This window comes from Hylobates moloch, unplaced genomic scaffold (genome assembly GCF_009828535.3).
Source record: "Hylobates moloch isolate HMO894 unplaced genomic scaffold, HMol_V3 SCAFFOLD_17, whole genome shotgun sequence".
NCBI lineage: Eukaryota > Metazoa > Chordata > Mammalia > Primates > Hylobatidae > Hylobates > Hylobates moloch.
Genome location: NW_026652292.1, coordinates 48,996,973 through 49,009,902, shown reverse-complemented (window position 1 = coordinate 49,009,902; position 12,930 = coordinate 48,996,973). Strand labels below are relative to the sequence as shown.

The window sequence follows — 12,930 nt, the reverse complement described above, 5'->3', positions numbered from 1 at the left end:
TTTGAATGACAGCTTTGAAGGGGGCTTTCAAAACGGCTTTGAATGCGGCCCAACACGAATTTGTAAACTTTCTTAAAACACTATGTTTTTTTTGTTTTTTTTTTTAGCTCATCAGCTATCATTATTAGTGTTTTTTTTGTTTGTTTCTTTTTGAGACGGAGTCTCACTCTGTCACCCAGGCTGCAGTGCAGTGGCACGATCTCGGCTCACTGCAACCTCCGCCTCCCAGGCTCATGCCATTCTCCTGCCTCAGCCTCTCTGAGTAGCTGGGACTACAGGCGCCCACGACCACGCCCGGCTAATTTTTTGTATTTTTAGTAGAGATGGGGTTTCACTGTGCTCTTGATCTCCTGACCTTGTGATCCGCCCACCTCAGCCTCCCAAAGTGCTGGGATTACAAGCGTGAGCCACTCCGTCCGACCTCATTCGTGTATTTTATGTGTGGCCCAAGACAATTCTTCTTCCGATGTGGCTCAAAGAAGCCAAAAGATTGGACATCTCTGCCAAAAGATTGGACATTTTTTGAGGTTGAGGTAGGAATCCAACTTCATTCTTCAGGATATGAATATCTTGTTCTCCCAGTACCATTTGTTGAAAAGACTATTCTTTCTCCATTGAATTGTCCTGGCACTCTTGATAAATGTCAATTGATCATAAATGTAAGGGTTTATTTCTGTTGGCTATCTGAGTTCCTTGTATTTCCATATAAATTTTAGGATCATCTTGTCAATTTCTGCAAAGAAGCCAGCTGAGATTTTGATAAAAACTGCATTGAATCTGTAAATAAACCCGGGGAATATTGCCATCTTAACAATATTACATCTTCCACTCCATCATCATGGGATGTCTTTCCATTATTTGGGTTGTTTAAAATTTTTTCCAATGATATTTTGTAGTTTTTCAGTATACAAGTTTGGCACTTATTTTGTTAAATTTATCCCTATTTTATTCTTTCTGATATAATTGTAAATGGAATTGTTTTCTTAATATCATTCAGATTGTGTATCACTAGTGTATAAAGGTACAAGAGATTTTTGCATATTGATTTTGTGTTCTGCAGCCTAACTGAACTTATTTCCAATGCTTTTTTTTTTTTTCGAAAGAGGGTCTCACTCCGTCCCCCAGGCTGGAGTGCAGTGGTACGTACCCCCGCGGCTCACTGTAACCTCCACTGCCCAGGCTCAAGTGATCCTCCCACCTCAGCCTCCAGAGTAGCTGGGACTATAGGCACGCACCACCTTGCCCAGCTAATCTTTATATTAATATTTTTAGTGGAGATGGAGTTTCGCCATGTTGCCCAGGCTGGTCTCAAACTCCTGGCCTCAAGTGATCCACCTGCCTTGGCCTCCCCAAGTGCTGGAATTACATGTGTGAACCACCACACCCAGCCTGTTTCTAACACTTTTTAATTGGTAGCTTTACTCTGTGTGTGCTTTGCTACAAAATATCCAACAGCTCATATTACTTAATAATCCTCTTTTAATGCTTCAGAATAACTTTCTTTTTAACTGATATTCCGATTCTAACAAAAATTATTTGGACTGAAGTATTCCTTTTCCATCCAAAATTACTGTCTAGGCTGGGCGTGGTGGCTCATGCCTGTAATCCCAACACTTTGGGATGCTGAGGCGGCAGGATTGCTTGAACCCATGAGTTTAAGACCAGCTCAGGCAACATGGCAAAACCCCGCCTCTACAAAAAATACAAAAACTAGCTGGGTGTGGTGGTGTGCACCTGTGGTCCCAACTACTCGGGAAGCTGAGATGGGAGGATCACCTGAGCCCAGGAAGGTCGAGGATGCAGTGAGCCATGATTGAGCCACTGGCAACAGAGTGAAACCCTGTCTCAAAACAAAAAACAAAAACAAAAACTCTTATCTTAAAGTTTGCATCTTCTAGGGCAAAAATAAAATACTTTTATGTTTTCCTTAAAATGAAATAGTGTGCTGTCTTAGCTTTTACTTAGTCTGACTTAACAGTTACTCAATTACGCTGTTTGATAATGATTATGTCAGATTTATATTTTATGTAATAACTAGAAGTGGGAAGCCACAACCATGTCCCCTTATTTAGCCACAGCTATTCTGCCTTTGTACGCAGAACACTGCTCAAAAACCATAAATAATCAGCATCTGTTTATTTTTTAAAGTCATGGGTAGCAGCTATAGGTTTTTTTCTTCTTCCTGATGGACTGGCACCATGAATAGCAAGCATGTGTGCTTTATGTATAGCAAGCATGTGTGCTTTATGTGTGAATGTATAAAATACCGTATGAAAATCCTGTTGGACTACACGTCACTCTGAGCTCGTCACTGGCTGTCCCTTTCATTCACCAGATCAAATGAATTTCTAGATGATTTCTGGTCACTTTCCTGACAAAACTGAGCATCTTGTGTTTGGATATTAAGCATATAACATTTCCTGATGTTCAGAGACAAGCAGAAAACTCCTAGCTTCAGGGAGAGAAAAGTTATGTATTCAAAGAAACAGAAAAGTATTTACAATGAATTGGAAAGATGCAAAAACCAAGTTAAAACACTTAACAGAGACTTGACATTTATTGTGCAATTTTATCCCCAACAGAACACGTGGCATTCTAGAGGTATATGAGGTAATAAAATCAACACTCCAATTAGAACACCTGAAATAATTGGCTCTAGTAACAAATGTCTCTTATAATTAAAAATATTGAATGTTTAAAAAACTTTTATAACATTTTAAGTTCCTAAAAGAAATGAGCCTAACACTTAAAAAACAACTTACTCTTCTATATAAATTGTTCACAAAAAAATCTTGCTATTCTATATTACACTATGCATTTGTAGTTTTATTAACATATCCCTAGTAGGTATTAACTCTACACAGTACAATCAAATAGAAATTATTCATAGAGAATCAACAAGACTCCAACAATAAAAATATCAGGATCAATGGATTTGTCACAGTTTCTCCACAAGTATTCATCATAGAAAATAGAGTAAAGGCAACTCGGCCCCGGTGTTAGGCTGCTACATGAAGTTCCAGAGAGGAGAGACATAAAGGCGATGCTTAAATTGGGCAGGGTCGGGCCGGACCAGTGACCTTGAAAGCTTCATGACCCACCTCTAGCATGCCCTGTTCCCAAGAAGCACAAGCCAAGACCCTCATGGCCTTGGCATGCTCTTGAACTTAAACACAGCCAAAGGGATGTGAAAGCCAAAACTACAGGAAAGAATCAACAGATTACTGTATTTTCTTACAAAATTTTCACAACAGTTCTCACAGTGACATCATAAATTAAAACTCTCTCTTCCAAACCAATCAGACTCATCAGCTCTAAAGCTACAAAGACACAAACATGAAAAGTGAATTGAATGTTGGCTACCTGATGTCCCAGTGCTATTTCTAACATCTAGGAGTTCCCAAAGACTCTCACTTCACTGAGTTCAAATGTTTGCTTGTATCTCCCTGCGTTTTTGCACTAGGAACCTATGAGATAAATGTGAACAAACTCGTGATTTTAATTCTAATTTACCTACTTTTTAAAAAAGTTTTCTGGTCTTCATCATAGGATGTTACATAGGTCAAGCCTTATACAGAAACCTGGGCAGATCCCAGAGGATATATGGTTTGTTTGTTCCTACTTAAGTATCGACATACTTTAGAAGTAGTTTTTAGCAATACACAAATATCACCTCTCCCTTGATGGCATAAATAAAACAACAAATCCATTCCAAAGTGTTGATGGGCTTTGAGAACTGTGCTCCAACTACTGAGGAAGACTGAACTCGTCATTCTGCTTCCTATGCCCAAAGCAATCCTCTTCTTAGCTGAGTACCTTGGGCAGTTTCCTTATCAATACAGTGGGGATAAGAACAGTAACAGCCTCACAGGGTAGCTGGGAGGATTAAAATGAGAACGCATTAAAGTACTTATCCAAGTAACTGTCACACAATAACTCAATAGATAGATATTAACTATAGTTACTACTGTTGTTGCCATTAAGTGGTTCCGAATGGGCCCAAATAGTTTTCCAATGTGGCCAGGATACATCTGGCCACTTGTACTGGCCCAATTATTCCAAGAATAAACAGGTTTTCAAATGAGTCCTACTAGCAGACGTGCTTCCATTGTAATTTGAGGATCTGTGATTCAGTAAAAACACAGCCCTTATATCAGACAGCTATAGAGAGTTATGAGGAAAATTAATCTGGTCACCATTACTGCAAAGACTTGGTAATTTAGTGCCTTCAGAAGTCAAATTAACCAAGCTGGTCATTAGATGAGGGAAGTCTCAACCTCTCAGTGTTAGCCTGCAACTGAACATATTGTGGAGTGTGGAAGGGTCTCTAATGTGCACACAGATCAGTTAAATGTTTACATTTTACATTTAGAAGGCAAATATTGATGGGTTATTATTTTTGCACTCCATGTTGTCTGATGTCAATTCTTCACTCTCCTCTAAAAAACAAACAAACAAACAAAAAAAACAAAAAACAAAAACCCCAACATAAATAAAAGAACCAGTGCCACTGGCTGACAATGTAACTTTGCAGAGGACTATCCATCCGCTGGGTGACATTTTCCTACATTACTCTAACTGAAGTGGTTATTTTTATCCAGTACTTACATGACTGAAAGAAGCCATCACTATGTTTACAAAAATACATCATAATGATACATACTGCTGTTTAGACACATTTACATTAGAGTTCTGACTCAAGCACTCCATTTGACATGTTTTGCCAAACAGTTTTGGCACGTGTTGCCACATTAAACATACACCAGCAAGACTTGCACCATATGTGCAAAATCATTTTCTATTACATTTCTAAAAATCTGTATATATGAGCTGTCAAAAATTAACGCAGATCTGTACTGTGAAATGACATAGCACTGAATGAGGAAAGTTATACATTTAAATCTTTTCTAGAATCGAAGCTATTATCCACGGATGAGATTTTTAAAAATAATTGAATCCTAAGAAACTCAGGAGGTAGTCAATGGGTATTAGGTTTAGGTTCTAGAGCATAAATTGAAGGATGGAATCTAAGTGAGGACAGTGGATGTTTGCTTTTCTGAACATATAGTGCACGTTTCATCTTTACCTGAGCTCCATCTGTTTTCTGAGAGCAACAGAAGGGAGGCAACAAGCCATTGAGAGCGGCAGGGGAATGTAGGAATCATAAACCTATAGATTCGAAGTCTGGGTTATTGCCTAATTTGGGGTAAACATCTGATATTGCAAGAATAGTTACTGGACTTAAAAAAAATCCTATCAACATCAGTTACCACTAGTTGATGGGACATGGAGTAGCTGGATCAAATAAAAAATGGTTAATAATTTATCTCTCCTTATAATCCTGAAGGAATCTCTTATGTCAATGTGTCTGTCACTGACAAAGGAATAAGGAACAATGCAGAATACAATCACCCACTAACTCTACAGCTGTGAAGTAGCTACATATATGCCTCGAATCCCCTACTAAAGGAGGTAATAACAATTTTCTGCAAATGCCCTAATATTATCCTTACATTCCTAGTGAAGCTTAATGAAACATAAATGGTAACGGTCACCTAAATGCTGTGGTGGAACGAGGAAAACCAAAAAAGTGATGCCTGGATTCAGGGGCTAGAGGAAATATTTTCAAGTAAATACGGAAAGTACTTGTAAAATGTTCAAGTAAAATGAGGAAGTACTTGTAAAACTGAAATGGTTACAGTTTTTCATGAAAGCATTGAACACTAAGGTTAAGCCGTGAGATTTTGAACAATGCACCGTCAAGAGTCAGTGAGAAACGTGACTTTAGTAACTGCTTGCAAAATACTGGTCCCCTCCACAGGCTCCTGGCCTACACTATCCAATAAATACCATTCGAGGGTCATCCTGAGCCTGGCTGGAACTGAGCTTGGGGCTTCAGCTCACTGTGAAAAGCTGGCATGATCTTTGTAACGAGATTTTAATTTGGGCAACACAGCACATTTGTCACTTTTTGTAGGTATGGCTCTTCTGCTTATGGACCACACCTAGGCATTGACAAAAAAGCCACATTTAGTCTCTGTTGCCAAGCCAGCCCCGTGACCTCTTCCTATCACCAACTAAGTGGGGGCACAGCTGCATCCTAAGCTGTTTTAACTCAATCCATTTTACACCACCAATGCTAACATGACTCAAGGACTCTAAAAGCTGACATGACTAAGTTTCCTGTGAGAGCAATCTGTCCATTTGCCAGATAAAGAGGCAGAAAATCAAATCCAAATAATAAGCAACACCTTCAAATCTCCAAGGATTTCAACTGAAAGGCTCACAGAGCAATGACAGCATCCAATCTTAGTGGGTGAGCTTTTAACCTGGCTACACAGAGGCCCAATGGGCCTTACCAAAACACAAATGAACATCCTTTGTAGGTCCTGATTTAAAGAAGAGGAGACCATGCAAACAACCACCGAGAAGCTCAAGTGGCAGTGTGGATACGTCCCAAGGAGAGGAGCCAGCAGTGTCCACAATGATGCTGTATCATAGCCTCAGTGGCTGCTAGTGCCTGCGTCAGATGCTAGGCTTGGCTAAAGGAACCCAGCAGTTACACAAACAGTAGAAGTACAGTGGAAAATCTCACTCAGAGGCAAAAGTCGTAGGAACATCTCACTCAGGCGAAAGTCGTAGGTCCTAGACCCAGGAGAGGAGTTAGAACTGGTTGTGTGATGCTGAGTATGGAGTCCGTCAGCCTTGTGCAAAAGATTAGTCTCAACATTCAGAATTTGTTGATGGAGAAACAGCTGATAGAGAAATGATTAACCTGGAATGGGTGCGAGGGAGGAAGAGACCATGTGTAACTTTGGAACAAAGGTGGTGTGCAAACCTGGGACAGCAGCCTTCTCAGGAGGTAACAGCAACAGCTAAATCACAGGCTGCTGTCCCCTGCCCTTGCAGCAGTGGTGCAGGTGTGCTGTCATGTACGGCCATGGAGCAGGGGTGCAGAAAGTGCTCTCATCAGCCTCAGCGAAGACCAGCATGACAGGGCTCCAAGATATTTGGATATGAAGAAATATTCAGGACCCTCAAACTTCCAGAAAAACAAGAAAGGCTAGTCTGTTTTTCTTAAAAGCAGTGATCAAATATTGTTGCTTTAGAAAAACAGAACAATGTATTCAGCAGTAAGGACAACTTAAGGCCAATGAAAAATTAAGGTAAGATGGAAAAACAGATGAGGCTATCGTGGTGTTTTTCTTCTAGCAAAGATGTCACGTTGTCAAAGAATCTTATAAGACAGACACTGACTTCTCGGACCTCTAAAAATGCTTTAAGAGGTATCTTTCTTCCTTAGACAGCCAAAGATACTGGTCTCGTGGTTGTCGTAAGAACATGGCATTTGCCCATATCATTTCTTTTACTTCCAAATTTTAGCTAATTTGCCCCAAATAGGATTGAATATTAGTTCTCCCTATACCATTGAATAGATCTCACAAATTTTAGTTAATTTTCTCAAAAGAGGATTGAAATATTAGTTCCCACTATGTCATTGAGCAGATCTGACAGATAACCATCTCCATAAACATTAAACTTTTCAATGGATGAATTCTAGAAATACAAAAAAGCTAATAAACAAAAGCTACAGAAAGACCTGTTTCTAGGACTTTGTATATAGTGAATGCAAACTAAATATTAAATCTAAAGGACAACTTGTGAGTTTATGTTGACAAAAATAGCCCAAAAACCCTTTATCAATGGATGCTCATTAACCTGAATCTCCAACCAATTTTCAAAACCCTTGGTCATGTCTGTAGATGACATTAGTAGCCTTCAATAAACGCTGTCCATTTAGCCCTTTGCTCTACAAAGAATGTAGTAATCTGGACTAGTTTGGTAAAGAAAGCCTCTCCTGAGTCCAAACAGGAAGCCCTCAGAAATGCACCTCTATAGCATTTGCCAATATGGGAAGGTTCCAAAGATACCACTAATTTCACATATGAAATTAATTTCACTAATTTCAACAAATTAACCAGGGGATAGTGGGTGGGAGCGGCACAGTGCTGACTTAGCCATAGCTAAGGGGAATACTGGGGAAAAGGAGGCACGGAGGGGATGAAACGTTTTCATCAAGGACAATGGGAGACAAGTTTCATACAAATTCTAAAGATCAACTCAGCAGAGAAAGACCCTCAAATTTCAGAGCAATTACTGACAAGCCCATTGCATAGTTGTCAGAATGGCCTTGAAGCTGTGTGTATACAATGCCAGAACATCTAGTCAATTCAGCGAATACCAACAGTCACACCACTTGTTTGGTCTTCAGTGCACCAAACAACTAATTGCTTTAAATTTTCATTGTTCTACCCATCACTTTGGCATTGTGTCAACAAAGCCTGATTTAAGGCTATGGAAACTACGAGTTTATTAACCTACAAAACTGAGCATTTGAAAATGGTTTTGGATCTTTGGATGTTTCTTGACTAACAATGAAAAATGACTACTGTTTGTAAACTCCAGAGATCAAATAGTGCCTTCTTGATCAACACAGTGGCTTTTAAACAACAGAAAAACAGCTGACCTGTAATTAATCACTGTCTGTAGATGTTGCCTCTGTTCTCTGGTTTCTTTTTAGTAATAGACACTATTAATGTCAAAATGGTATATGATGTCATCTATCCTATGTCTTTGCCGAGAAATATGAAGTCAAGTCTTTGGAAAACATAAAGACAACTTATTTGAATTAAGAGAATGTTTGCTTCTTGTCCCTTAACACAACTCCATGTCTCCACCTTCTCCCATGGGGAAACACTACCCCAGCCTACCTTGGGGACTATCTCTGCCCAGGTAGCAGAGCTTGAAGATTTCAGAAAGGTAAACGGGAGCTCACCTATTTTTTCACCCTCACCATCTAGCTAGTAATCATTTAAAAATCAGATGTAGTTTTTTCTTTTTATAATATAATATTCCAAAAGTCTGCTGTAGGTGCCACAGACTTCCCAAACAACCCTAAAATGGATTTCTATTTGGGTACTATGGCAGCTGAGAATGTGTAGAGTATGGCAGAATGACATGCTTTGGACTCTCAGGTGACAGGAACAGGACATTCACAATTGCAACTCTTGAGAGGACCAGCTGCTACAACAGCAAGATTCTGTCCACTAATCCCCAGATCCATCCTGGGAACTTTTATTGAAGACTTCATCCTGAGAAGCCTGGTGATCGATCCCTTCATAAAATGAGCCACCGTTGTGCAGGAAAGTCCCCACCGCCCGCCCCTGTCGGGCGTGACCGACAGCGTCGCTGAATACTTTGTTTATCTGCTCCTCCGAGGGCATCCACCAATCGGGGTTGGAGGTACAATGCATCCTAATGAATTCTGCAGGAATATACACAACATCAAAAAGAGAGAGAGAAAAAAACAGCTGGTTTTTGCAGAAGATGATAGGGCAGGCTGCTTAAACTTTAACAGAAGCTCTATAAGAAAAGCTTTATGGGAAATCCAATGCAATGCCATGATGATGTCACTCATTAGACCCAATTTATTCCATACAAATTTTCTTCTCATGCGCAGACGTAAAAAGAAAAAAAATTGCATCAGTAAGAGGGTAATCCCTCTAAGGAACATTTGCTGTTGAAATAAAAGGTAAATTCGATTTGTAAGATATGGGATGCATCATGTCTGGTGTAAGTCAAGGAGTAGATTTCAAAACCCAAGTTGTTACCTGGTCACATTTTGAGAATGTTACTATCTCCAGAAGCGCAGCAAATACCATTAGCATGGTATTCTTTAACCAGCTACTAATCTGAAGATGGAGTACAATAAAATAACAGTCTTAATGACTGAGGAGGTGCCTAAGTGTTAGTTCAGAAAAGGTACCCATGTTCTTAGAATGTTGTGTGATTAGCTATACTTATTTCTGAAAATGTCATTTCTATACATGGGCTGGCAAATATTTTTTACATGCTATCTCCTCTAAATATTTAATTTTACCAAAAATCAATTAACATGCCCAGAAGAGTGAACTGTTTCAGCTGCCTCCAACACAGACAATCACCATATCTTGCCTACGTATTCCCCAACCAAAAGCTGGAGGGAGGTCCACGTATTGGGGCCCTAAGTGAAAAATGAGCTGGAAATGGCAGTCTCTGGTTAAGCAGCCTGGATTGCATCAGGCGTCAGTTTGACAGTGGCTCCTGCAGTGTTTCCAGAGCAGCAGCACTAGCTCTCTGGGATGTATTTTAATCCATCAGTTCTACTGACTTGCTATAGAAATGTAAAATGTTGAGTAAGAATTTCTGGAAAATGATACAGCGATGAAACCCCTTATTTGGCTCCTTTATAAGCCTAAAGGCAACTCCCTTGAGTACACACAGACAGGGCACTCAGTCAAGCCCCCAAGCTCAACACTGCCTCTTGGTGAGTAACTCCATCATCTCTGATGATGGCAGGGAATACAGAAAACTATGGCTAGTTTGGCGGGACAGACCCTGGAAATTTCTACCACCTAGTCACTCTGAGTAAGTGGAATATTCAGACCAACTAATAGGAGGTGTGCTGGAGCACTTGTGCCTAGTAAATACAGGCATTTTCATCTCAGGTGGCTTCCTGAATCGTGGGCGATATGTGCATAAGCCCCTAAGGTTGTCTTGATCTAGGAACCATGCATGCCTGCCCCATCCCTTCTGAATCAGAATGTCTGGGGGTAGGCCTAGGGAATCTCAGCTGCTAACAAAAACTACATATGCATCCTAGGCACATAATGTCCAGAATCACTGTGGGCATCTTAGGAGGGAGTGCAGAAGTAGGGTTTTCTTTCCAATAAGCAGGGCCTTAGCAGTGATAATCCAGGTTGTTTTTTTTTATTGTGATTTCCTCACCAGGAAAAATTTTTATCCCTATTTGAGTAACTCAATATTAAGTCTTTCCAGCCAATAAAACTGCCACTGAACTGTATAGGTTAATATTGAGCTTTCTGATATGGATTTTTCAGGTGTGAACAATGTTTTGTTGGCACTATACCACTTCTATTTGTCTAGGTCTGTATTTGCACTTGCTGAATCAACTGGATACCTCCTGATTCCTCCTTCCCACCCCTCTGCCTGGCCTACAATAGTGCAGATCAAATGCAAAGTAATCAGCTATTAATACTGCTGAAGTCATATTATCTCCGCAGTACATTTAATAGAAACTTTTTTTTTTTAACCAAAAGAAAAATGTTTTACTGGGCAAGGTGTATTTTAGCATTAAGGAGAATTAATCCTAAACAAATTTAAGGAGTTGGGCCAAGTATTCTTGAGAAGGTATTAGAAGGGGACACAAACTAGAACTGGAAATGAGGTAACATTTTACCCATTAAAAAAAATTTCCACACCTTCCCTTCTTCTGTGTATTCCCCTATGCTCCAGTTTTGCTGGAGGTGGCCTTCTCTGGCAGCAAAGAAAATCTGAATTTGAAGCGTGAAACATGAGGTGCTATGCGATGCTTATGTACCACTAAGTGAGAACAACAATGCTAAGGCAAACGGAGGTTTTTAAAAGAGCTTCTCAAGACTGAGTAGATGGGCCACATGAAGCCTAGACGTTCTCAGCAGAAAGAAATCAAAATACAGAAGGCTGAACACTTGTACGGGGAGAGCCACAGCCAATGCGGTGAAATGAGATCACAGATGGTGACACTGAGCGGAAGGATGCAGTACCTCGGAGGCATGTTACTTTAACTGGATCCAGAGGGCGTCTTTCGGGACCTGTCTCTCCTGACTGCACTGACCTTTTCCTTTTCCCAAGGCCGCATGAGTACTTAAGCTCATCGGTTGTGAAAACAAATCTGATGAGGTATCGAAGGAGCCGTCTCCCATCTTTCTTTGAAGAATTTACAGCCTCATCCCACTGTTTGCTCGTTATGTAGACAGGATAGTTGTTCAACAGCTGCTTGCTTCCCTGGAAAAGCGAAATATTTTCTCATTACCCACCAAGCCAGCCAGCCAGAAGCAGAAGTGATCTCCATTTCAAAGGCAAACATGCTTTTTAACCAAGTGGCTATGCTGACAATGAACCAGGTATTGAAGTGCGCAAGTAATTGCTCAGACTCAGAAGGGACACTTTTCAAATTACATTTGCATTTTCTGTAACAAGAGCCAATGAGGTATAATGAACACCTTTGAAAGGGGAGCTATTTATAACTTACATTTTAACAGGTAGGTTAAAATGTGTCAAGATCCAATGACAGGGAACCACTATTTAAATCTAACCTGTAACTTTCCTTTTCAATCTATTAAAACATGCAAAACTTTGAAGTGTGTGATCAAACAGGTCTCTTCATTCTTTGGTTACTTTTAAGTACTTTTAGAAATGATGCTGGTGATCTATTTTAATAAGGTTTTACTTGTGTTTAACGCACACAACACCTGGTAGTCACTGCATTACAACAGAAACATTAAAAAGCAAATTTTAAGAAGGGAGAATAGTGGAAGCTGAAAAAAAATCACTAATAATAATGCAAAACAGGTTTCTTCAAATTACAGCTTCTGCAAATGCCACTATGTCAACTCAAAATTTTTCTTACTTTTCACCTTCATAATTTATGTCTGCTATAAAATTCCCAGGCTAAATAGCTGCAGTGGGACTAATTACGGGAATTTCCGTAACATTTATAAGCCATGTTTAATCAATTGCACCTACACAACCATTACCTTAGTTCTGGTTGTCCATAAAATTCTACAGTCCAGGACAAATTAATTAACCCATGATCTTAGTTTTAATGTACTCCTTCCCCAGTAATTAAGGTGTACAAAACAAAGAAGGGAAAACTCATTCATTTTACAACTCAGCAAATTTACTACAGGTTATAAATTTGGCACCATTTGGATCTGATAGGGTTTTATTTCAAAGAGTGCTCTGTTTAGTTAAACACTGAGAAGGGGAAATGGCATAGGAACCAAAAAGAGGGAGGCAGCCCAAAGCGGCTAGGAAACCAGCACTGAG

At 39.8% G+C, this 12,930-nt stretch overlaps 1 protein-coding gene across 2 annotated transcripts in view; it reads right to left on the bottom strand.

The window, feature by feature from the left end:
• Positions 1–2,461: 2,461 nt before the first annotated feature.
• Positions 2,462–12,930, bottom strand: part of BEND4 (BEN domain containing 4) — a 42,088-nt gene continuing 31,619 nt past the window's right edge. The window contains exons 5-6 of one of the 2 annotated variants that reach the window (XM_032135722.2): positions 11,646–11,886; positions 2,462–9,325 (exon numbers count right to left, since the gene is read on the bottom strand). In XM_032135722.2, the coding sequence (XP_031991613.1) occupies positions 9,108–9,325; positions 11,646–11,886 (459 nt within the window). In that variant the 3' untranslated portion in view covers positions 2,462–9,107. The remainder of the gene's footprint in view (positions 9,326–11,645; positions 11,887–12,930) is intronic. The other variant, XM_032135723.2, reaches the window with a different exon arrangement.